This window comes from Rhamphochromis sp. 'chilingali' (genome assembly GCF_963969265.1).
Source record: "Rhamphochromis sp. 'chilingali' genome assembly, chromosome: 2".
Lineage (NCBI taxonomy): Eukaryota > Metazoa > Chordata > Actinopteri > Cichliformes > Cichlidae > Rhamphochromis > Rhamphochromis sp. 'chilingali'.
In genome coordinates this window covers 21,698,357-21,725,021 of record NC_137930.1, presented here as the reverse complement: position 1 = coordinate 21,725,021, position 26,665 = coordinate 21,698,357, and the positions used below count along the sequence as shown (strand labels likewise).

The window sequence follows — 26,665 nt, the reverse complement described above, 5'->3', positions numbered from 1 at the left end:
ATCCCAAAAGAATAGCAAAATAAGTACATAGGCAAGGTATTAGGTGTAAAAATCATTATCAGACATATCCATGGATACATATACAATAAGCAACACTGTGGTAGCATAATGCCATACAAGAAAATGTGCTTGTTTTATGGATCTTGCAAGTGGTTCAAAACTAAATTTTAATATACACTTTGACAATATAAAAACAGTCATAAATGGTCATGATTCTAATTAGATACATAAGACATGAGTGCCCTGTACTTTGTGCTAATGTACTCAAATGGAGGGCCTTTTTGAAGTAGTCTTTGTATTCCCTTTCAATACTGTTATATTTTATAATATTGTTACTGTAGCAGAGCAATGTTACTGTAACAGTGTTCATATTTACAGATATATTGTACAGCAGGAGACAATAAATATCCACCATTACTTTGAGTCATCTGTTGTCTCTGTCTGGTGGTCAGCTTCCCCACATGCGCACACCTGACGGCGTAGCTGCCAGGAGGACAATAAAAGAGTATATTTCAACATGTATGGTCTTAAATTCTGAAAGTAATTCAGTGTCATTCTTCTGTTTAATATCTCAAAGTTTTACTCCAGGTCTAAACATGTTAAAGGGATCAATAACAGGCACTTAATAATAATAATAATAATAATAATAATAATAATAATAATAATAATAATAATAATAATGATGAAATGGAGACAATTCATTTGGATAGTCCAATAATGATGCTAAACAATCAAGAAATGTGTATATATAGGGCCATTTTAGGGCATCACCTTGTCAGCCTCAGCTCTGTTTGATATTTGCCTAAAGTTTTCCACATGCATGAAAATATGCCAATGATGATATTCTCCTGACATCACTGACAATCATAAATGGATGCCTAGTCCATTGTTGCTATGTATGGGCATCTGGAATTATATGACTTAACTTCTTTTATACAGAAACTGAAAAAGTTAGATAAACCTTGGAGAACAGTAGACTGAATTATGGGATTCTGGTAAATTCTGATCATATGTGATTCTACTTGAGTTTGCTCTGAACACACCATTACCATGTGAACATGAACTAACTGTCCTAGTGCTACAACACGCAAATTGTTTTTATGACACAGCCTCGATTAATTCACCAAAACAGAGCAAAGGCTGACAAGCTGTGCTGTTGTTATCCAAACTTATACAAATCAACCTATTCCGCTATTAACAATTATATCTCCTGAATGTCATTTTAGTTTGTAATAATGCTTTATAGTCAGTTGTGATTTAAAAAAACTAAAAAAAGCACCTCCCAGGCAATAAACATGCTTCACAAGACTGGCAACATAATAAGAAAACATACGAGTAATCTTTGTAAAACAAAGTTAGATGAGATACTGATGCTATTCAAGTTGGAATTCTGACGCAGTGAAATCTGAAGCTGAGTAAGTGTAATGACATGTTAGTCCAGGGCTTGGTTTAGGAATTACACCTTCATTGTCATTGTCACCCAGATGAAAATCATAACTCATTACCACTGTCTACACTTACGACTGACCCCATAGACTAGTGTCATTACAATGTAAGAACCAAGTTAGGTTAAAGGAACATATAATTGAACTAAAGTACTAATACTGTTAAACTATCTACATCAAGAGACTAGCACATAAAAAAAATAATATTAATGTTGGCGGAACACTTGGAAAAATATGGATTTTTGACAGCTTTCTGTTTTTGTTTTGTTTTACAGAGTTTGGCTTAGATGACAGCAACTACTCAATGTCCCCCCCCCCCCTTTTTTTTTTTTTTTTTTTTTTAAAGTTTGAACTCCCGAAAATGGCCAGACCAACTTGGTTGTACAACATCTTTGTTAACAAACATCCAAGCAAAGGACTAGACCTACAAAAAGTTAACAGTAGTAGAAATATTTCATCATTGGATTACCCAAATAAAGTTTGACCATTAATACATAGGTAGTGTTTTATATTTCATTTGGATGATGAGAGTTGTTGATGCTTCCAGGAACATGCAAAAAATGTTATTGATTTCATATCGCAAAAGGAAAACAGACATTTATACACATGGCCATCAAAAGCGTACAGATTAAACACTGCCAAAAGGGTATTTTATACTTTAGTATTCAACCATTTCTTCATATTTTTCTTTTCTTTTTTTTTCCCCTGTGTAACAACATGAAAAATCAATGGCTTTACAAGACATTCCTATTCAATATAATATACACTCTCCTCTGTCAACTTCCCTTTTGCTGTGCTCTTATCTGAAATCAGCTGAGGGACTAAAACAAAAACATATAACTTGAACATTTTTTCCATGTGTTATGAAGTGAATAAAGGTTATGAACTTACTTTACTTTATGTCTACCTCAGGGAAGTGTATGGCTTTAAATTGTCTTGCAAACGTGCCTGAATGATGAATGCTTACATTTTGCTCTTGGTGCTAAAAAGCTCCACAAATCAGCAGTCACAACATGTACATTTTGCAAAGCTGTACAAAATAGCATTGATTGTTAAATCTTCAGACCACAATATTGCACTCACGCACCAGGAGGTACTGCCTTGTGGAAAACACAGCTTGAATTTCAAACACGGGAAGAAGCGCTCCAAATGCAAGAATTAGCAAAGACTGGAGTCAATCTCAAATGACACATTCAATTAACAAACAGCAATAAGCATCAAGCCAAATAATAATAATAATAATAATAATAATAATAATAATAATAAAAAGGATATACACAAGCGCACGCTCTCGCATACACACACATTCAACCACATATGTATATATAAACAGCTGGCTTTTGTTTTGACATGACTATCCATTACTGCCCTGCTGTGTGCCTTATGTGTCAGAACAATGACAGAGTGCCTCATAACTCACAAAGAGCAATGCAGATTCACCGTGGGTCTGAAATGTAATAAAGTCTATCAGTAATGTGTTGACTACTTACTCACTAGGGATACTTAATCCTTACAATGTATAAACATTTTGAATATTAAACTGTCGATTAGCTCATTAGCTAGAATGAAGTGATATCTGGTCTGCCCTTGTGTTATTATTATTTCTTTTAAAAATGTTTTTTTTCCTTTTTTTTCAATAAAGAATGGCAGTTTCAGATATAACCTTTGATCCCTCAGAGTAAAATCAAGGCCTCTTTTTTACCAGTACATAAATTTCATGTTTTTTGTTTTGTTTTGTTGTTTTTTTCTGTCTCTTTCTCATTTTAAGTTCTTTTAGGGATTTACAGACATGCTGGGACAAATATGATACAGTCCATATAGTTGTTTCAGTATTCTTCTTTATACGCCAGAAAAGCTTTGCATCACTGCCTTTTCCTTTTTCTCTTTAAGAATTATGCTTACAAAGTTAATATTACATCAAAAGGCAGAAAAGGTCAAAAAATGAAAAAGAGAAAAAAAGTAAGAGTAATATACCCCCATAGTTCATTTGTCGGGTGTTTCTGTTAAACTTGCTGTCCTTATGTGAATGTTCAACAGAGTTTAGCAGTCAGGTGATCAGACTGTTTTAATATCTCTGTGCTGTACATGTCCAATGCATGATTCACTCGAATCATCTCGCTGTTGTTGAGCTTGAGCCTATGCTTTAGCATACAAGAGAAGAGGTCCAGCTGGGGTTTGCCAGGTGCAGAGGGAGGCGCTAGACGGTTTATCCGATCCCTAATGTCCAATAAGAGGAGCATAACAGATGAGGAGGAGTAAAACTGTGTACCTTGTGTGTATGACTGGTTAACCTGCTGCACAGCACTACGAAGCAAGTCTGCATTAAAGCGCAGGCTGTAACCAAAAACTTGGATATCGGAGATTTTTATGTAGATCTGGCGCTTGTTCGGGTCTGCGAGGTCCACCGGGCCCTGTCCTGTATCATTGCGGAGGCCAGATGGGACCTTGGCACGACTACGCAAATAAATGTGCACCGTCTCAAAGAAGGTCTTCCACCGGTTACCCAATACAAGAGTCCAGTTGAAGCACTGGGAGTTCTGCAGCCGTACCTTTTCCCAGCGTGGGTAACCATGCTCACCAAAGGGCATGCTCCAGCCTTCAGAGTGGCTACCACTAAATGGGTTGACATAAACAAAGAACATGGGGTCAATGCTGCTGTTTCGCATCTGGCAGATCTTCATTGATAAACCAATTATCATGTGGAGGTAGTCCATCCTGTTTTTGTTACTTTTGAGAGTCAGGGACATGCGCTTACGCCAGCGTGGGTCAAAGAATGTCTCTAGTCGGATCTCATTACTAATGAAAGTAGTATGAATGTACAAACGTGAATCCATTTTCTGTAACAGGTATTTGAGTTCCAAGTCCTGAAAGTCCAGATCAGTTTCAAAGCTGATGAACTGCTCGCTACGTTCTGAGTCCACATTCTGAGGTTCACAGCGACCACGATACAACTTGTAGCCCTTGTTGCATGAGCCACATTGTGAGATGTTTGCCAGGCTGCACATGGCACAGCTGTTGTTTCCACCTATGACACATGGTATGGGTCGCTGGCACAGTGTGACACCTGTGTGGCACACACACGTCCGTTGGCTCTCCAGGAAGGTCCCCCAAAACCCATTCTCATTGCAGTACAGGAAAGACTGAACCCTGTTGAGCCACTGCATCACAGATCTAAAGAGGCAAAAGACAGAAAAAAAGCATAAGAGCATTAGCAGTGATCAGGAAATTTTAATCTCAATCTAGTGTGACAAGAACAGCGAAAAGAACGCACACCAGTAAATGCCTATAAAGTTAAAATGTATACATGTTAAATTCTCATCAGGAAAAGAAAGTATATTTTCTCTCCAACAAAAGGCCAGCATATTAAAGAGAACCCTGAGGAGTTGATGGAGTGAATGAGGCATGTGTGAGGCATAATTTCACCCTGGTAACTTGGGTTTGTCTTCCTCGGTAGGACTATTACTATTTTCACTTAATTTTGTATTACTGTTTGACTTCTACATTACATTTTCACTTGCTGTGATTAACTAAATGTACTTTTTTGGGTTGTGAAAAAGATCATTGCTAGAGTTAAAACAGATACATCCATAATATTAATTCCAATTGATCTGATATAAGACTAGAAAATGTGTTTGCTTTGCAGCATAATTTACAGTGCCTTGGGGTTGGATAGGGACATAATTTTTAGTAGATAGGGCCGGTTATTTCCCTTTGGTGGAAAGCATTGCTTGATATTCCTGTCTTGTCTTTGCCCCCATCAGACATCCTTCCTTGTCATCCTGACAGTACTGGAACTTCTTTTCTGACTGTAGAAGATGAAATCTGAATTTTGATTTCAGAAAGTATTGCTGGTCAAGGTTAGTTTGACAAGTAAATTATTTTAAGTACTGACAATGATATATGACATTGCCACAAGTGATACCATAACAAGAAAAGATCAACCAAAGAGAACAATGGAAGCACATACTTTGATTTCTCTATGATGAGCTCCAAACTGAGATATGGATTGATTGATAGACAGACAGACAGACAGACTTTATGGCAATCCCTCATCAACATACAATGACACATAACATTTCTTTCCTGAAGAATGCTGTAGAGGCATGAACACAAAAGTAGGTGAATGGGTTAGACAAAGGTGAAAAGGAATAACAATATCCGGTCAAAATGGCAGAGTAAAATAAAGAATACCAGATATAACAAAGAATACTTCTGACTAGAGTCAGAAAACAAACCCAACAAAGACCATGCAGGTGGAAAACCCAGGATCTTCTTCAAAGCAGTGAATAAGCTTACTTGTCGTTGCAATTCATACAGCATACTACTTCCTTGATGATGTTTGGCTGAATTTTTTAAGCTCTCTTACTCACAAAATATTCTGCATGGTGCAAAAGGTTAGCTGAATCTGTGTTATTTTGATACGAATGCCTTTGTTTTCCTAAAATACTATACCTGTGTCAAAAATCTGTATAAACTCTACATTTGTATATCGGAAAAAGTCCTTAGTAACTCTTCATTTCTTCACATTTTGCTTCCAAGAAAGCAGTCTTGAGCAACAGTTCTCCAGGCTTCCTGAAGGTCTTTCAAAGGTTTATCTGTAGACATTGCCTACTTTTTCGATCAATTTAGTACTTGGACCTTTATTTTATGTACCAATTTCAGAGAAATATTTCACTTTGTAACTGTCTACAGGAGATGAACAGCAGCTATAAGCCATGTCCCTAAGAAATAGGAAAAAATCCAGCAAAGACACAGGACCTGAGAGATGCATCTGGCCCTTCAGCTGATCCAGCTACTGGTCGCTGAAGCCTCATCAGAAATGGCCTCAGTGGAAGGGTGGCTGTCAAGAAGCCATTCTTCAGGAGGGAAACAGGGAGAAAAGGCTGAGGCATGCCAAATTACACAAGATTGGTGGCAACAGGTCTGATAGAGTAATAAATCAAAATTTAAAATTTTGATTCAAAGTGGAAATATGTAGAATGGTGGGTGTCTACAGCCATATGTAAAACACAGTGAAGGCTATGTCATGGTTTGCACCTCCAGGCAGCTGTTGTGATCTGGTGCTATATAAATAAAATTCAATTGAATCAAACTGAATGGCTTGGGGCTGCATTTCAGTCAGTGGTGTTGGGAATCTTGTCAAAAATTCCCCAACACCACAGAACACAAAAAAGCACCATCAGATTTTAATTCACCATTTAATACCATCTGAAAACATCTGACTGGCAACAGCTTCATTTTTCAGCGTGACATTGATCCCAAACATACTGCTCATGCAGTAAAAGCATACCTGGATAGATAAACACACAATAGAACAGTCAAGGATTGGCCTCTCCAGAGCCGGACCTCAGAATTAGCAGTGTGGGAACAGCTTGACAGAAAATGGAACAAAAGGTAGCTGACATTTAAAGAAGAGCCTTGGAATTTCCTTCAGGAAGCCTGGAGGACTATTTTTCAAAACTGCTTAAACATTAGAAAACTTGCCTAGTTCAGCTTGTGTTAAAAAAAACTGTACAACAATACAAACTCTATTTTGCCTTGTTTACGGTATTTTTCATGTATACATATTTCAATAAATTGTTCCAGGTGTTTCTTGTTTTCCAACCAAAATATAAACAAATGAGCGTTGGGTCAAAACTTTAGTACAGTATTGTATACTGTATAAACTCGTCATGTCAAATAAAAATCCTATCAGATATTCAGAATACCTGTAAGTATATGTTATTAGGAAAACAGATGTGTTCATTTTCCTGTCTTTGTATGTATAAATGTGTTTATTGTTTGGGTTTATGTAGCAAGCACTAGTAAAGGGACAACGCAGATTAAAATGTATTAAATTGTTTGGTAAGTTAATATTAACAAGTTTTTATTATCGTTACTTGGACTCAGAAACAAGTATACCTTCATCCTTTCAGACTGATTATCACCAGCTATAGATAAATATTCCCCTCTCCTTTAAGTTATATATGTATGTGTTATGTTTGCATTTCTGCACTATGAATGTTTGCATGATCCCAAATTAGATTACAGATTTTACTTCACCTTTTCACATCTAATCTCCTTTTCTCTCACTCCACCATATTGCAAAAAACACGCAGCCACAGCCTTCTCATAAATTACCGATCTAATATCATCTTTGTATTACATATTGGTATTTGCAGCTAAGATCCTGATATTAGATTTGTCTTATTAGCGTTAACAAATCTAATGGAATGATTTCCCTTTCTCCCTTTCTAATCTTTGTTTCACTGAGATACTTGTAATTTAATAGCATTAACTCTGCTGTCACATTGCTGTATTTCTTCTTCCCAACAACAGGTAGCACCTCATAATGCTCAATATTAAAAAGTAGTTTATGAAACTTTTGTCAGTAGCGTGTCATTTATTTTAATTGTTAACAGACAATAAAATGAGAATGAATGTTTAGTCATTTGTGATGTTCGAATTTATGCTTATTTGTTATATTTTATGATACAAATTTACATTATTAATTATATATTATCAGTTATAATCAGTGTTGGGCAAGTTACTTTGAAAAAGTAATTAATTATAGTTACTAGTAACTTCTTCAAAAAAGTAACTGAGTTACAAGATTCTAAAAGTAATTAATTACTTGAAAAGTAACTATTGCGTTACTTTAAGAAAAATGTTTAACCCTCTGGGGTCCAGAGTATAATTGGCCATTTTTAGGTACTTTTGATTTGACCTCTACATTTCACCTTTAAAAACTATTTACTTTGCCTTGTTTGGTATCATTCTTTTCAGCACAACCTCACGTGTCTGAATTTACAGTTATGTTTTCATTTTGACATACTGTATTAACACAATTGATCTAAAATCAGGCAAAAAACATAAAATCCGAGTAGAAAGTTATATTTTTGCTGTAACAACCACAAACATGTTTAATGAATCATATTTTATAACTTTAAATGTAAATATAAATTGTCAATTTTAAAATCCTATGCACAGGTTTTGCAAACAAAGTTGTTTGCAGCCATTTACCTTACCCCTTTTTAATAACCATTCAAACTGTTTACAGAACAATCAGCTGTTCTGCATCAATAAGATGCCACACAAATTATTTGTGCCACTCCAAAAAATAATTTATGTCCACTATAAAGGAGAACATCACAGCCTGATGCCTGCAAGTCTGACAGCAGCAGGTGTATCACTCCTGTTTCTACCTGGAGACAGCAGTCGCCTCATTGTTCTGACACACAACACAAAACTATCCACAATACTACACACTAACTACACAAGACAACACATTAACTACACACTCCAAACACGCTAAACTCACAAATCTCTCACATCTCCAAATTCACTCTCTCTCTTTTTCTGCTGTCTCTCTCTCTCTCTCTCTCTCTCGCCTTCACTCCTGAAACTTCCCCCTCTCCTTAAACAATGTCATGTTGCCATATAATTTTTTGATTGGTCGACATGGTGCATTTTTCCACCAACAGGAACGGGCTGTTTTTTGGTTCATTTGTTTTTTTAATTTTTTGCTCATAAGCAGAGAGTGTCTGCTAGCGCTGTCCATAGACAGTAAAAGTGACGAAACGATTGAGGAAAAAACGCCGCGTATATATTGTTTATCATGACTCTGGTTTTACGTGGCCTCTCAGCACAATTTAAAAACTGGTATATATCACCTTGTTGCTTTGTCATCTTGAAGTGGTCATGTGATTGGCTTACCACGACTACTTTATTCTTCCTCAGTCAAACAGCAGCACTCATGCGATTGTTTTGCCCCCTAGCTCGAGGTGTTGTGCCAAAAAGTAATTGTCTGCCAGAAAGTGATAACTGCCCACGGGAGCGCGCGCAGCTGCTTAAGGCTGTAGCGTCCAGATTACTTACAGCTACTTCTGTGCAACTGATATAAGATGCGGTAAGCTGAAGACAGCTTCAACCGTCTGCTTGTTGAAAAATAGTAACGGACCACGTTTTCTTGTTAGTAACTGTAACCGTGTTGTAATGATAGAAATAGTAATTAGTTAGATTACTTGTTACTGAAAAAAAGTAACGCCATTAGTAACACCGTTATTTGTAACGCCATTATTCCCATCACTGGTTACAGTGTATCAGGTATTGCTTCATAATCCTGAGAAGCGACAGTAACAATTACCTGAAGTATATTTTTTGTCAATTTTATGCATTTCACTGTTATTAAGGCTTCATAATGAAGATTTACATGGCATGACAAAGAACAAAAGTGAAGTCTGAATGCACTAGATAATCTTAAGCCATGCAGGGTTAAAAACCATTTACCATGATCTTTTCCTTAACCTAACCAAACAACTAAACTAAAGAAAAGCAAAAGTGAATCCTGTATATAAAAAAGAAATACAATAGTAGTGGAAAAAGCCGTTCCAGGTTTATTCAGGTTCACAGTCCAGCCACCCGCTCATATGCTTTTAAACAATTGTAAACTTTAACTTAATATCAGCTGAAATAATGTTTATAGGATTTGTTAACCTTTCGCAAACTATTAACGGTTAACCTTAATTTATCAGTTACATATTGATGATGGGTATTATCAAGGTTTACCTTCGTTACGCTGAATCATAGTTTGGTAAGGTTAAAAACATTCTGGGTTAAAAGCAAGCTTGTACAAATACAATTCTTTCTTCAGTAAAATATCTCGGAGGTTGATGAACACTACTCTCAAAGTAGAATAATGCAAAATAGCAAGTGGATCCTTCCCACTAGGGGTCTGATATACAGTATGAACTGGAGAGGGGACAAATGATCTCTCACAAGGGATGTGTGTTGCTGTCATTTCGAATCCCGATGCACCAGTTTTTCATCTCTGGAACCAAGCAATATAGTTTTTTTTCACATCTTCATCAACTCACAGCCTGACTGACATGAAGATGCGTTGGAACACATCTTAAACACACAGGCCTTCAACTTTGCCTCAGTCTCTTCATTGACTATCTGTTATAGTTTGACTGGAAAAAATGGAAGGACTGGAGTCCTTGTTGGTAATATCTTAACGGAAAGGAAAATCTTAATGTTGTACGTATATATGTACTGCAAATGCACACGGTTATAATAAAACCAAATAATTCCTTCATCTGATGCAAAGTTGTCTTACACAAGCAAGCAAATAAACATGCAGCTCTTATTTCCAGTGCCATCAGGCACTCTTGATGCATACTCCATGGACGGGGAAGCGCATACTGCAGCTCTTTGATAACACTTCAGAAGAAACCTTTGCCAACTCTCACGCACAAATGTGGGTGTGCTCTTTTTCTGTCAGTGACAGTTGACAGCGGCTCATTTTCAGACCACTTAAATGAATATTTTACGGATTCTGTTTCCATTTATGTGGTGACATCCCCTACACATAACAGTTTTGGGGGTGTTTCATGTGGAAGCCAGGAACTTTGCATATTTTGCATAGTGTTTTCTGATATTTGCTAGAGTGGATGGTTGAAAATTCCTGGCATTTCATGCAGCGCTGACACAATGGCACATCCGCAGCAAGGCTCTTAAGCTGCAACTGCAGTAGGTGGTGACAGATGTGTGCAATGACCTATCAAGAAAACTCCCACAGCTATTTTTTCCCCCCCTTTTAGATTGCAAAGTGAAATACAAGAGTGAGGTAGAGTGTTTTCGGCATGTGCAAGCCTCAGCACTAAGTTGACTTGATGGACAGAAACAACAGAACCATAAGTTAAAATGTATAATGGATGTCATCCTCACTGTGCACGCTTCAAGGAGCACCAAATAAAACAGAACCCATACATCAATCCAAAAGGGAAATTTCCCTGAAAGATGTCACTCCTCTGCAAGATACATTTTAATATCTTCTTTTACTTTTAAAAAAGCAGATATCCCAAAAATGTTAAGACCAGAAACAGCACCTTAGGCTTGTCCGAGTAAATTCATAGCTAATTTTGAACAGAACATTGAATTAAGTTTTTTTTTTACCCACCTCTCCCTAGGCATCTGGTGGTTGGGATTGTGGTGACAGCGGATGCTGAGGCTGAAGAGCTTGCGGGCGGTGCGCTGGATCTTCAGTCGCTGCACCTCCAGGGAGCTCTGAAGAAGCCTGTAGCGGGCCTGCAAATCCCAGTCGCTGCCCCAGAGAAGATGCACACTGCTGATGGGGAGGAAATGAGTGGAGGGCAGCCTCTTCAGAAATGACTTGAACTCATCTAGGTGACAGAGAGGGAACCGTTAAAAGAACAAAAGTAAACAAAAAAACAGCTGGAGACAACTGTTGTTGTAATATTTGCAACAAAGTACGTTTTATAAGTTATAGTTTCCAAGTTTATATCTTCAAACGTGAGGTTTGACATGGTTTTTTTCATGTCTGTACTGTGCTTTTTGTACTTCGACTGCTGTGAGTATCTGAAGAGAAATGAGACTCTCAGCGCAGTAAACACCCTCTCACTCTGTGCTCCCCGACACCTTTTCAAGATTGCTGCCTCAACAAATTTGTTCCAACCAGTGGTGATGATTGTCCTTGTGTCCCTCTTTCTGCCTCTAAAAATTCTTGTTTGTCTCCTCCATAGACAACTGCTGTTTTCAACGATAGCTTCAATTTTTGGCAACAATGAGCATGAAGATGCTTGAAAAATACAAATGGACAAAAATACACATGGACAAAGAGGCTTTTATTTGGCGTGCTAATCAACTGAGTCAGTTAATTCAGATTAACTCATTGTTCATCCATCCTTAATACTAAGCTCATTAATTAAACATTTTAATTCCTACAGTTTAAACTGAATACAGTTCAAAAGTAGACGAACAACAAGAGCAATAATTTTGCATTTATAGTGTTTGTTATAAATGCAAAAAGTTTGTTAAAGCTATAAACTTGATGCAATAGTCTACCATGAAAAGTATGACATAAATATTATTGGACACAGTTAAAAACTGTTCCACTCTGTTCGTGAACAACAAATCCCATATTCAAGAGATGCAGTTGTACAGCCGAACCCTCCTGCAGTCCTCCTCAAGACAGTTTAACAGAATTAACCACAGTTGAGAACCCCTTTTCAACCATTGCCGTGAAATGTCAGAATTTCCTCCACCCTCCGCACAGGCATATCAGAGCTCCTTTCCTCTTCTTCTTCAAAGAAGCCAGATTTCTTCTCCTCCCCTGTTTTGAACTTGCCATATCCCTCCACCCAGCTTTCAGAAATGTCAGGTACCTCCCTTTTCCTAGAAAAGCCGGGTGTCTCCAGCACTCAGTATTCAGATATATCTGATTCTCCCACCAAAAACATCGCTTTTATTGAGTCACTCCCAATGCCAGTTTAATAGTTGCCAAGTCCTTTTATACAGGCTTCAAAGCCGTCAAGGACTCCTTCCTTGAAAGTGCTTCCACATAGTCCTTATCTTAAGCCATCCAGCACACCTTATCTAGAGATTAAAGCTCTCACAATGTAACCATACTTCACCCATTGTGCCATTACATTTCACTTTGTTGTTTTGTATCACATGTATTTTTCACCAGATTGTACGGATATCCTATGCCATTTGTATAAAAAAGTGAAAATAAAAAATAAAAATCTGAGACAATCAAAGAAAATCAATTGATGTGGCATTAGATAAACTAAACTATGTAGCAGGAGCTTGTAGATTTTAAAAAATGACCTTAAATTATACTCAGATGTAGCACTTTATGGTACTGTAAAAAAGTATTTCCCCTCGTGTTGATTTTGTAGTTTTAATATATTTGTCACACTTAACTGTTTCAGATCACTGGGTAAGTTTAATTATTATACACAGATAACCCAACTAAATTAAAATGTTTTTAATTCATGATTTTCATTTATCAAAAGGACCTAACAAGCCCTACATAAAAAACAAACAAAAAAAAAAAAATCAAATGTCCCCCTTTCTAGCCAGATTCAGACCTGATTACTACCAGCACGTTGAATCAAAGAGTCCAATATAACCTGTCAGACAAAGTGAAGTAGATTTAAATGTCTCAAGAAGCAACACATCATGCCACAATTTAAAGAAACAGCTGAGAAGCAAAGTCATCAATTTGAAAAGGGCTACAAGTCATTTCTAAGGTTTTTGGACTCAAGCAAACCATGATGACAGCCATTATCCACAAATGAAGAAATGATTCAACAAGAAAGATAAGAAAGAGACTGTGGAAAAATGGCATCCATGGGAGAATTCCAAAGTGAAAACCAGAAGACAAAGGCTCATGTCACATTTGCCAAAAACTCATCTTTAGGATCCCCAAGGGTTTTCGGAAAACATACTTAATTTTGTAAAAATTCATTTTGCATTTACTTGGGTTATCTTTGTGTATGTGAACATTTGTTTTGGATCCCATAGGACAAAGTTTACTTCACACTAAAACTGCACTTTGCAATAACTTGCGTATTGGCTCATTGCCTTCGTTTTATCTTCAGCCACAATAATGTCTGCATAGCCTATTTCATAAGGAACAGGTGTAACTTCGGGAATCACTGTAGCTAAATAAGTAGATAAACCAGTTTGGTCAGTGCTCTCACTCAGTGCTGAGGCAGTATATACCCAGATAAACTACCTACATACTAACCACATACAGGCATTGTTTGATAGCCTGACTGTTGTTTTATATCTGAAAAAAAAAAAAAAACTATTGTAAAATCCAAGCATGTATTGCATAATTATGTTTTTCTTGACTAAGTTTAATGAGAGAAATTCACTGAATACATTCAACTACAAATGCAGCTGAGTCTGAGCAATATCAACAAAGCAACAGTCACAGCTAAAATGAGCATAAGCAGAGCAGCTGCAGCTTTTCTCACAGCCAGTAATGTTATACTGCCACAGCTCTGTCTTTTGAAAGGAATGCTAAGCAATAAATGAATCGTGTAGTGTCACATCAGCTCTCTTTTCTATAGTACCTACAGAACATTTCCACAAACCAATGTTGGTGTACCATTTAGTTTAAGCAGCAGAATACTCCAGTGCTGCAAATATTAGCAGGCACTGAATGTGCCCTGTCATTACATTTACACATGCTGAATTATACAGATTGTCTATATCATATGTCAATCTGATGCTTTGAGGTTTTTGAACCTGTTCTCAAGCATTTATTTTTCAAATGTTTAGCAGAGGCCGCACAACTCTTTGTGCTTTGGTCTGAAAAGAAGTTATGTTCTTTTATTTGGCTTCTTCCAGTGTTCTTTCTTTTCAAGTACTTCTTTGAAGATGTACTGCACTCAGTGACCTTCATGACTAACATTAACTTACCCCTATGGTGCATAAATATATTTATCTGTTGCTGGCAGGTTGTATCAAGACACTTTTATTTCGTATTAATAATAGATATACATGGTGCCTTGCCATAAAACAATAAGGCACAATATGTGTTTTTTCTCTGCTGTGTCCAAACTTCTACTGCCGCCTTTGTGCCTGCATTTGCACTCACTTCTACAGACACCTTTACATTGTGTAATTAGCATCTGGTTACGTGATCATTTTGCTATTTACTGTCATTAAAAAAAAGAAGTCACAGTCCCATGTGAGTGTTTTTCTGATCTCCTCCTAAATGCATCGATTTAGTTGAGGATGAAGACTGATCATCAAGATTGCCAAGGCTACTGACCCTTTGCAGCAGCATAATATAAATGTATGCTAGTTTTAAAGGTGCTCGTTATTTTTCATTAATATGGGTTCGGGGGGGGGGGGGGGGGGGGGGGGTTGGAAAAAACACAGAGCTGCCTCAGCTCAAATTTTGATAAGCACTTCAGAATTAAAGGGGCGAAATGTATGACAGTTTGTCTCTCATAGAAAATTGTAAAACTGAACAAAACAAAAAAGAAGAAATTTTAAAAAGATTAATTTTTAAATGCATGGACATGAGATCTGATGATTCTTATCATATTTAGAAGGATATTCAAGCTTACCAGAGCTTTCAAAGTCTTTGTAGGAGGCTGCCCATGACTCATACATCCCCAGCAGGGTGTTCTCCATGATCTGGATGTCGGTTATAGGACAGTTGCATTGGGGATACTCCTCGGCACACTGACAGATGCATTGGTTGTTATGGCACACATATTCCCCCTCTCCATTGCACATAATGTAGCTCAGAGCTGACTGGACAAATTTCTCTTGCAGGTATTCTGGGAAAATAACCTGCAGGCCTGAAAAACAGATAAATGTGAAACAGGGTTTTTTTTAAAAAACACAATGGGATAATAAATAAAATACAGAAGAAAATATAATAGAAGAAACCATCTTGAAAAAGACAATATCTAAAAATATGCTGAAAAATATGAGGTAAATGTTGTCTGTCATGCTGCTGTATCTTGAGATGTATACGGCATCTCTCCACAGACCAAGTTACCAGAAAAGAGGGAAAAAGCAATGAATTGACTGACTGCTCTACTAAGATTGCTTTGTGTCATAAGTACTCATTTATTTTTTCTAAAGGATGTGCTCCAGCAATCTTCTCTGTTCAGCTAGAACTGCTTGTTCTATGGTGGGTCGCTCACGATGACAATGTATAAATCCTTGATTTATGCCTGCTCTTGTGTGTCGTATTGGTTCGCATATAGCAGTGAAGCTATCTCCCACAGCATTCGTTTTCTAGCATGCATGCATGTACTTTACTGTGTCTTACCATTCATACTTGCTTGTGGTTTGCATACCCAAACTATGCAGCATTCTGCTAATTATAGAGAAATCTCAATAGCTGAATGCGTGTTCTTCAGCCCAATTTAGAGCTGAAGCTGAACCTCTTCAGCCTTCACTATCACTGACAAGGTATTTATAATTTCTAGACTCCAAGCCAATCCATATCTCACCCTGGGGATCTCACACAACTGAAGCCTGGACAACTAACAGTACAGGCTTTCTCTTCAGTCCAAGCCTGGGGAAAATAAATCCCTAGCTCTACAAGCCACTGGATTGGAAAAGAACTAAATAGATTTTTTTCCTTCTTGTATGAAACAGAATCTTGGCGAGGCCATATTTTCTTAATGGCTTTTACTTGAGCACAAACAGCGCTTCAGCAGAAAATATGCAACCAGGAACCTGAACAAAACATGTTATTGAATGATGAATGATTGCATTATTTTTGCCACACACATATTATTTTCACCTTTCGGTGAAAACTGAAATCCATTTATGCAAAGTCAACATAATGTTGCTAAAATGAAAGGGAAAGTAAGCATATAATTTCATACTGTGCTCATGAATCATTTTCAATGTGTTGTCAGGGTGTCAAACAGTGTCCCTTATTATGTATGCACATGCAGCAATTAATCCTCCTTATTTCTAGCTGCAACATACTCTACAATAAACGTATAACTGTGTGCAATTGAGAAACAGATTAAGGCCTTAATAAGTGGGATCTAAAACATAAGCTGATTTCAGGTAAAAGAATTAAAACTAATGCACGCTGTGTTTAGTTATTTCAATCTGCAGTGTTTTATAATTCATATAAAGGTTGATATTCAGGGATATTTTTGTTTAGATTATGTTACTTTAGATCAAATTTCAGGTTTCTGCAAGTAGTTTTACCTTTTGCAACAATTTAATTACTCGCATATTCTTTGTCCTAGAGTCTGTACTTGTAATATGTACCTATTTAATAATAAGTGCTTTTCTCCTGCACAGCTCATCAGAACCACTGCCTATCAGGGAAGAGGAGAACAGAAGGAAGAAGGGATGGTGGGAGTAAAGAGGATGAATAGATCATGTCTGACCACAAAAGAGCTGGGTTGCACAGGGCTTTTTCTCCATCAGGCCTGTCTGGATCCAATATTCATTTAGCTTGATGTATTCCTGGGCTTGAAACTTTAATGTGATTTGTGGGAAAATCCAGATGGCAAGTTCACGGATCAACGCTGCTCACTGACAGTGCTGGTGCCAGCGGCCGGGTGCACAATAACACCGAGTGCCTCAGCCCTCCCCCCTTCCCTCGTCTGTCTAACCATACCTCATACCTCAATCTCTGCATCAACATGTACATATTTTCTTTTTCCGATATCACTCTTGCAACAGGACAATTGCAGCAGGAACTATTTGTCTTACAGTTTCTTGTTTTCCAGTCTCTTCTTTCACTGTTTATGTCCCGTTCTCTCTGCCTCCCACAGATCTCCACTGTCTTACTTCATTACACTCACTCCTACTGGCCACACACATGCACATACCCTTTGACTCTTCTCCATCATCCTTTGGCTCGCATTCACTCCATCAATCACTCTCCTCATTCCCGTTTCTTCACCTCGTCTGCTCTCCTCTACATTCTCGCACTGAGCATACACTCAAGAATTGGAAATGTGGTGTCTTGTCCTTCTACTCGTGTGCAGAATGATGTCATGAACAGAAAGTAAATCCATCAGCGTTTGTTAGTGCATTGCAGAATGAGAGAGAGAATTAAAACCCGCAGGCCAAAAATGAAATGAGAAACTAATCAGAGTAAAAACATTTATCTTTGTGACTTACTCGGCTTTGCTGTGTTAGTGCAACAACACGTGAATACATTCAAAATGAATGAGGTTTAAACCTTCTCTCTATGTGGCTCTGAGGCAGGTGCATGTCAAGGAAAACACTACATACTGGAGCTATACTTACCATGATTAAGGAGGAGATGCTGAAATGAAACTGTACTGTATTGGAATTCTTGTGCAGCTCTTTGATAACCCCCAACTTCATGCTCTGTCAGTGCAAATAATTCCCTGCAACCCATGTGCCTGGCTTGCTCTAAATAAATAAATAGCACCTCAAAATGGCAGTTAATCTCATTGCATACATCCGAGGCTGATATATTTTCTTCACGTAGTTTGGAAGATATAGGCCCGCTACCATTCCATGAATGCTAAAATCTGAGACTCTGCAAGTGTGACTTCGCCTTTTCATTGTGTCTTTTTCGAGAGTGCTCTATTTTTACATGGTGATAGATAGGGTGTGTAGGCCGCAACTGAGGCTTGTAACTGCTTTGGCAAGCAGTTGCCTGCTTATTGGAAAGCCACGCTCCGCCTCATAAGTTACAGTTTCATTAAAGATTAATTGACCATTGTGTGGCCACAATTTCACAAAATAATCATTACTTAATCCACTGGTGCAATAAAGTGCATTACTTCAATGGAGGCATTAAATTACCATTGGAGGTTATCGGTACAGCCATGATACAAAACCAAAGACCTCTGAACTGGATAAGAGTCTGTTTCTCTTCAGTCTAGGCCTACCCAGCCATTCTTGCTGATCCTATATACTTAATACACCATATGAGATTTGCTGCGTTTGCCTATTTCTTAGCAAGCTATGAGGTAAAGGTGCAGCTGAAGTAGCTATTTATCCACTTTTCATTTCTTTGCATAAAGCGCTTTAGGTCTCTGCCTCTGTGTGTGTAGGTGTATGTGTGTGTTGGGCCTGACAGAGGATAACATGTTCCACTGGAGCTATTCTAAGCTCTCAGAATATGTTAGCATTTTTTAAAGTTCTGAATGAGGTGTACTTAGCATTCAAATGGATAATGTGTTGGTGTATCTTTGGTGAGTAGATTATCACAGATTATCGTAAGTGTTCTAAGCACTTTAGAGGGAAGCAGCTTGAGATGTCAAAATTTAGCGTTACAGTACGTTTTAAAAAAAAAAAATGTTGTGGAGAATAATTGTTTGTGAGTTTAATTAGTATTTACACATTTGAAATGTTTTTTCCTTCCTTTCCTGTGGTTTTTGTGGTACAGAAGCATACAATAAAATGTGTATATATGAAATAGCAAAAAAAGAAAAAAGATATTTCATGAAATGACAACATACCTTATGATGTACTGAGATGCAAGAGCCTGCAAATCCATGATATGTGTCCGTGAAAAGACCAAACATATGTCCCACATAATATCTCTATATAAGTTTAGCTTTGATGACGCAGGTGCAGCAATCATTGTAAAAGCACAAATTACTTATAAAAATGGTCTTGGCCTTCAGAGCTCGCTGTCCCTGCTATCTGAAAAAAGAGGAATTGCTGAAATTGCATGCTGAAGCAGTTGCTGAATTGAGCAGGGCAGGCGGTCTAGAGAGGTGGATGAGCTCGACATGATGCTGAATTATTGTCAGTTGTGCTGCACACAGAACACAGATATACATGATGGGTCAGAGTAAAAAGTAATTTGGTGATTGCTTTTCTCTGCCCACCTTTGACTTTGTAAACCATCACAACAGGACACCAATGCAGACTTGTAGTGTTTCTTTTTTTCCCCACTTTAACACTTTAACAGTGTTCATCCATTTAAGTAGAATTTAGAAATGATTTTTAGTCCTAATACAAAATCGGCTTCAGCAAGTAATTAGATAGGTGGTTGCTGTTGGCTGCATGTGCACTTCAGCTGCGCTGTTCAAGCTGTTCTGTCATGTGCTGCCTTGTATCCCTGCACAGCAGTTGTAGTAGTAGGCTTCGGCTGGTGAGATATTGTATTAGTCACACAATCGTGCGCATGCACACAGAGAAACGCATACGCCCATGTACATGCGCACGTGCACACCCTTTGCAGCCTCTTGCAGAAATCACATGGTTTACGAGAACCCCAGAGAGGAGGGGGGGCAGACATATGACAAGCTCTGACATTCCCATTTCAGTTATAAAACATACAACTGCCCTCAAAGTGTCACGATGGGCTGTGTACACACATCAGATCAAAAGTCCAAATTTTACATCAAACGTCCCTAAACGCAGACATATTGTTCATCTATTTGTATTGAGAAATGCCTTTTTGCTTTACACTCTTCTTATAATAAATAAACCTGCTGAATTCTAGACAATCTACTGTACAATAACTTAAATGATAATATCAGGAAAATTACAGTTATATGTACTCCTAATAGTCTAACAGCATTAACACAAATGGACATTGCAGTTTCTGACTTCATAGGAAATCATTTAAAGTGTTCCTCATTATTATAAAGTAACTACTTTTCTGTAAATGCACATCAACATTTCTTTCCATTTGAGCAAATACAAAAAGCGTTTGCAAAAGCACTTCCTGTGCTGCATGGGTCTTTCCAAATGCAATAATAAATAAATAAATGAATAAATATATACATACAATTCTAACTGAACTGATGAGAAAAATTCATTTTAAAAGGATGACTGTGTGGAAAACCACAGCATTTTCAAAAGCGGCAGCTAGCAAGACTAAGCAGAAAAGAAAAAGAGATTTATGATCATGCTAGACCAAATCGAAACTTTCACCTGAATGGCCACTTCCAATTGAAAGCTGACCTCCAGGTCAACATGGAAAGATTTCATCAGGTTTGGGGTTTTAGCATGTTAGAGAGAAGTGAAAAACGTGTTCGCAGCCATCCACTTTTAAAATGATCCTATGTTATAGCATGTGTGTTTTGACAAAGGAGAGAGTTGCCTCAAAAATGCATGGGTCCTTCTGAGAGGCAATTCAACAGACATTTGCGACAAACCATGGGGTATAGCCAAAGTTACCCTGTAATTTCTAAACGTCGTCAAATAATTTTAGTTTTGCAGGACCCAGCGAGAAACAGATGAATGCAGCAGGACTACTATCTCTGTGCGTACAGAAAAAGAAGCAGAGCAAAAAGAGAGAGGCTGACTGAGTTGGGGGGGAAGATGATGAAAACGCCTTTGTAGATTTATTGTTGTGCTCCTCTCTCTTTATGATTTACATCAGATATTTTTCTTTAGTAAATTATTCACTGGTAACCAGAACAGTGTGTTTACTAATACACTTATAGTCCCCAAATCAATTTCTCAACAAGTCCATCATCAAAGAAACTTAATTGATTTGTATGCTTGTTTGTCTTTCCCCGTTTGCAGCATTTTCACTTGAAAAGAGGGACAGGCATCGAGCGACAGAGCAATGAGTATCTAATTCATCACTCGGTGCACGACTTGCCTACAGGGCCAGTTTAATTTATTTTCACTTCACCACTTTGAAAACTGTTGGCTCAGGCTATTCTAACATATTCATAAATCTTCCAAGATAGGCTCATGGCTCTTCCAATTTAGGCTCTTGAGGAAACCGGAGAAAGAGAAAAGCATGCAGTGGGGACTGAAAGAAGCAAATTAGTTTGCTTTTGTTTTGGTGCTAATTTATGACAGCCATACTGGAGGTGATTGGATCCTTGCAGGGTAATGGGTTGTGGAGGTTGCTGGGCCTTTTATCGTTCGTTGATGCAGTTAATATACGTTACCAATTTGCAATTTTCAGCCCCAGTACACGTTTTGTCGCTCTGTGTAGGATATCACATTGCACAAACAATATTCTATGACTTTGCCCTAATGCATTTAAAGCTCCTACTGGTTTGCCACTTAAAAATACATTTTCTAAATTAATAAACTATAAATACTATCAGGTGGCAGGGAATAGATTTGTTATTCCTGTCTCGCTACCTGAAACACACTCTGCAAGAGTTCAAGAAAACCATTCAAATCTAGACTATTTACCTACCATGTGTTAATCCCCTCTTTCATTTAATTCTCATTCCTCAGTAAGCTATTTTTACTTCTAGGTCCCAGAGGAGGCTGAAAGTGAGAATTCAGCCAAAACCAATATCATCAGGTTTTTAGGTGTTAGCCTAGAGAGAGGATGAACAAATAAAAAACAAATTGATGAGGAAGAATAAAAGCATATTTAACTCCCAGCTGTAGTAAAACTAAATAGTGTGCATCTTTCAGTCAGATCTAAAATAAAAAACACAAACAAGCCAATTCCTAAAAAGTGTATGTTCCAATCATTCAAAAGATTGTTACGGCCCTAGCAGGGCCTCCTCCTGAAGGTGCCTGTGTGGGCGTGTCCCACCACCTCTTCTGCCTGAGGTGCCACCTTTCCCTGTTACACAGCTGACTCACGTCAGTAATTAAAAGTATTTAAGCCCAGGGAAAGGTGAGCTCTGGGCCAGAGTGCCATTAGTGTGGTTACAGCTTGTGAGCTGTGTTTTGGTGGTTTTCAGCTAGTGAGCTGCATGTCCGTGTTTTCAGCTAGTGAGCTGCTCTCTTTCTTTTTGGCTTACGTTTTACTTTATTGACCAACGCCTGAGTTTTGTTTGTTTTTCTTAAATGGTGATAGCGGCTTGTCCGTCTCTCTTAGTTGAGCTACTTTAATAAAACTCTTTAATTTAACCCTTTTGCCTCCTTGACTCCTTTTTCTGACCTGGACACCTTTTGTTACTTCCCCCTCACCGCCTAGACCCCTCAGGGGAACGTAACAAGATTCATTAAAGGTGAAAGCCTTTGTAGGTTTTATGTTATAATATTATTATTAATTATAATTGATTAGGTTGCAACAAAAAATACAACTGTATCATGCCAAATATTATCACTGTCTGCAACTTAATACCATAATTTATGTTGAATCTATGATTTCATCATGGGTGTCTAGAAAAAACACTTTTTTTATAACTCATCCTCCAAGGACTGCCAGTAAAATACTCCATATAGCATGCACTCAGATGCCAAACCAGGCAAAATGTAATACTGAAACCTTCACAGTGATATTACATTTAAGCAATGGGAGGGTACATATTTAACAGATAAAAGCTTTGCTAAGTCATGCATGAATTTTAATTCTGGTGATTGCTGAAAAGGAAAGTGAGAAAATAAGGAGAGCGAGTACAAGAGTTATTTGAAAAACATTGTACAAAGCAAAACTGTGGGAGAAAACTGAGTTTAGGCTTTGATAGGTAGCTGCCTTGATGTGAGATTACACTACAACATTCTAATCTAAATTTAAGTTAAAGCAAAGGGAATATCCAGGGAGTGTCATATCCGCAATGTGTTATCTTTGGCTCACAGCCCCACAGCTTACAAAGAGCAGACCACAGGGGTGGGAAGGAGGGGAAAAACATTTCCCCTTGAAAATTCTTATATTTTGGAAAGGCAGTCTAGGTGTCTTTAGGAGAAATTTTGACCACAACTAGATTCACTAGCTTGTATATTACTTGCTTCCTTTTGTTTTTTAAACTTTTTTTTTTTCCAAGTCATAGTGTGGTTCTGTCACGGCGGGGTGCGCCGATGTGAATGGAAACAGGACCCAAAGGCAGATGAAGACGAGGAGTTGTAAGTTTAAACAGAAAGCGATCCTTTATTTGGATGATTGCAGGGCTAAAACCAGGAACCTAAAGCAAACTGACAAAAAAACCCACTAAGAAACAAAGACTATGACATACTATGACAAAGACTGTAACTATGACTATGGTGGAAAAACAGGCGAAGACTATGACTGTAACTGTAACTCTGGTAAGATAAACAGACGACCCGACCATGACATGCAGAAAACAGAAGGCTTAAATACACACATGAGGTGATCAGGGGAAGTGGAGACACATGAGGAAACAGCTGACTGACATGAATCTAATGACAGGACCAGGAGGAGTGAAACTAAATACAATGACCAAAGAACACATGACACTGTCAGAATAAAACAGGAAACACTAAAACTAGACATGACAATACAAACTTAACATACCAAATACGTGATGAATAATGCAAGAACTCAAACATAGAAAACCCAGGAACAATAACTGCCTAAACTAAAGGCAAATAGGAAATAACACAAAACTAACAACATCTCAAAAAATAAGAACAATACAAAGAAAACTCAAAGTGCTGGGTCGAAGACCCAGCCTGTGACAGAGCCCCCCCCGTAAGGGCGGATTCCAGACGCCCGAAAACACCCAGAAAACAAACACAAAACCACAACAACCCACCCAGGGCGGGCGGAGGGGGACCAGGAAAGGAGGGCCAGAAACAAAACCACAAAAAACAAAGCATCAGAAGCACACAGGCCAAAAACAACAAGGGCACAAAAGTCCGAGACCCAGCTTCAGGAGGGCGACCATGAACCCGGCAGAACAGGAGCGAATGGCGAAGCGAGTCAGGTGGCCGCCCCGGAGGTCGACAGCAAAACAAAAGGAAGTTCAAACGTTCAGGAGGCCGACCAGGAGGCCAACGGTCCAGCAGTCCAAAATCCATGAGCTCAGGAGGCCGACCCGGAGGTCGAGAGCACAGCAGGTCACAGTTCATCAGTTCAGGGGGCCGACCCCGATGGCAACGAAGTCCAGCTGACGGCCCGGAAAACGGCCGGCGATTCCGAGGGGCAAAACGTGGCTTGGGCGGCGGCAACACAGCCGCGGGACCAAGCGAGGCCGACACAGAAACAGAGGCCGAAGCCGGACCAGGCGAAGATGAAGACACGGAAGCCGGACCGGGCGAGGCTGGAGCTGCAGCAGGCGAAGCACAGGCTGGAGCTGCAGCAGACGAAGCACAGGCTGAAGACTCAGAGGCCGGGCCAGGCGAGGATGATGATGGAGCTGCGGCAGGCGAGGATGATGATGGAGCTGCGGCAGGCGAGGATGATGATGGAGCTGCGGCAGGCGGCTGAACGGGCCCCTCGGACCCTCCAGCTGACGAGGCATGAGGCTGGTGTGGTTCTCCGGAACCACCAGCCGACGAGGAAGGCTGCTGGACGGGCCCCTCGGGCCCTCCAGCTGACGTGGCATGAGGCTGTGTAAGTTGCCGCAACACACAGTCTATATTGGGTGAAATGAGTTTATATGTGTTCTCAGACTGAGGTGTGGCAGAACCAGGCGAGGCGTCGTCCTCAGGCTGAGGCGTAGAAGCAGCAAGCAGTTGTGCAGCAGGTGGTGGTCCTGCAGGTGGCGGCACGGGAGCCGCAGGAGGTGGCGCTGCAGCCACAGGTGGTGAAGCAGAAGGTGGCTGAACGGGCTCCTCGGGCCCTCCAGCTGACGTGGCGTGTGGCTGAACGGGCTCCTCGGGCCCTCCAGCTGACGTGGCGTGTGGCTGAACGGGCTCCTCGGGCCCTCCAGCTGACGTGGCGTGTGGCTGAACGGGCTCCTCGGGCCCTCCAGCTGACGTGGCGTGTGGCTGAACGGGCTCCTCGGGCCCTCCAGCTGACGTGGCGTGTGGCTGAACGGGCTCCTCGGGCCCTCCAGCTGACGTGGCGTGTGGCTGAACGGGCTCCTCGGGCCCTCCAGCTGACGTGGCGTGTGGCTGAACGGGCTCCTCGGGCCCTCCAGCAGACGAGGCGTGTGGCTGAACGGGCTCCTCGGGCCCTCCAGCAGACGAGGCGTGTGGCTGAACGGGCTCCTCGGGCCCTCCAGCAGACGAGGCGTGTGGCTGAACGGGTTCTCCCGAACCTCCAGCAGACGAGGCGTGTGGCTGAATGGGTTCTCCCGAACCTCCAGCAGACGAGGCGTGTGGCTGAATGGGTTCTCCCGAACCTCCAGCAGACGAGGCGTGTGGCTGAATGGGTTCTCCCGAACCTCCAGCAGACGAGGCGTGTGGCTGAATGGGTTCTCCCGAACCTCCAGCAGACGAGGCGTGTGGCTGAATGGGTTCTCCCGAACCTCCAGCAGACGAGGCGTGTGGCTGAATGGGTTCTCCCGAACCTCCAGCAGACGAGGCGTGTGGCTGAATGGGTTCTCCCGAACCTCCAGCAGACGAAGCATGAGGCTGGCTGGGTTCTCCCGAACCTCCAGCAGACGAAGCATGAGGCTGGACGGGCTCCCCGGGCCCTCCGGCTGACACTGAAAAAGGCTGCACAAGCTGCACCTCCGTCCCCGGCTCCAAAACGGCCTGGTATGCAGTCCCACAACAGCTTAGCTGAGCCTGATGGCTAGCATTACCTGTGCAAACAGTCTCTTTACAGCCGGGCTCATGAACCGGAAAAGCAGTGTCAGCTTCTCTAACCTCCGGAGAAAAAACATGAGGAGCCAAAACATAGTCACTCCCTTGCGTTTGTGGTGCGGAGCGTCGGTGGCGCGCACGCCGCTTTTTCTTGAGAGTGGGAGACGGCGGAGCAACGGGTGGAAGTCCCTGGTAACTCCGGGGACCCCCGAGAGCCAGTCGAGTTCCCCGGAAAGGGTGCTCATGCTCTGGAATGAGCCATGGCTTCCACCGGAGCTCCTCGTCCAATAGAGCGCTGAATATTGCCTGACGTTCGTCGTAGTCCAAATCTATGGCGTCCAGCGCTTCCTCGCACTGGACCGTGGCAAGAGTGTGGCAAGACTGTGACGAGGGTGTGGAAACTGATGAGCTGAGAGGTGGTGCCGCTGCGGCGAGTCTCAGCGAACCGACACGAACCGTCTCAGGCTCGCAAGGCAGCGGCAGTGATTCCTGTTCGTGGTTTTGACGCTGCTGCGGTGGCAAAACTGTGCGAACGAAATCCTGCACATCCTCCGACAATTCCGCCGTGTAAACAGGGTAAGCAGACAAGATCTGTCGTAGCTGAACTTTAACTGACTCCTTCTCACTCTCCT

The 26,665-nt window shown here is 40.2% G+C and overlaps 1 protein-coding gene across 1 annotated transcript in view; it reads right to left on the bottom strand.

Moving 5' to 3' along the window:
- Positions 1–1,806: 1,806 nt before the first annotated feature.
- brinp1 (bone morphogenetic protein/retinoic acid inducible neural-specific 1) overlaps positions 1,807–26,665 on the bottom strand; it is a 115,778-nt gene continuing 90,919 nt past the window's right edge. Inside the window, exons 6-8 of the mRNA XM_080869489.1 lie at positions 15,317–15,553; positions 11,386–11,608; positions 1,807–4,616 (exon numbers count right to left, since the gene is read on the bottom strand). Of these exons, the coding sequence (XP_080725615.1) occupies positions 3,476–4,616; positions 11,386–11,608; positions 15,317–15,553 (1,601 nt within the window). The 3' untranslated portion in view covers positions 1,807–3,475. The remainder of the gene's footprint in view (positions 4,617–11,385; positions 11,609–15,316; positions 15,554–26,665) is intronic.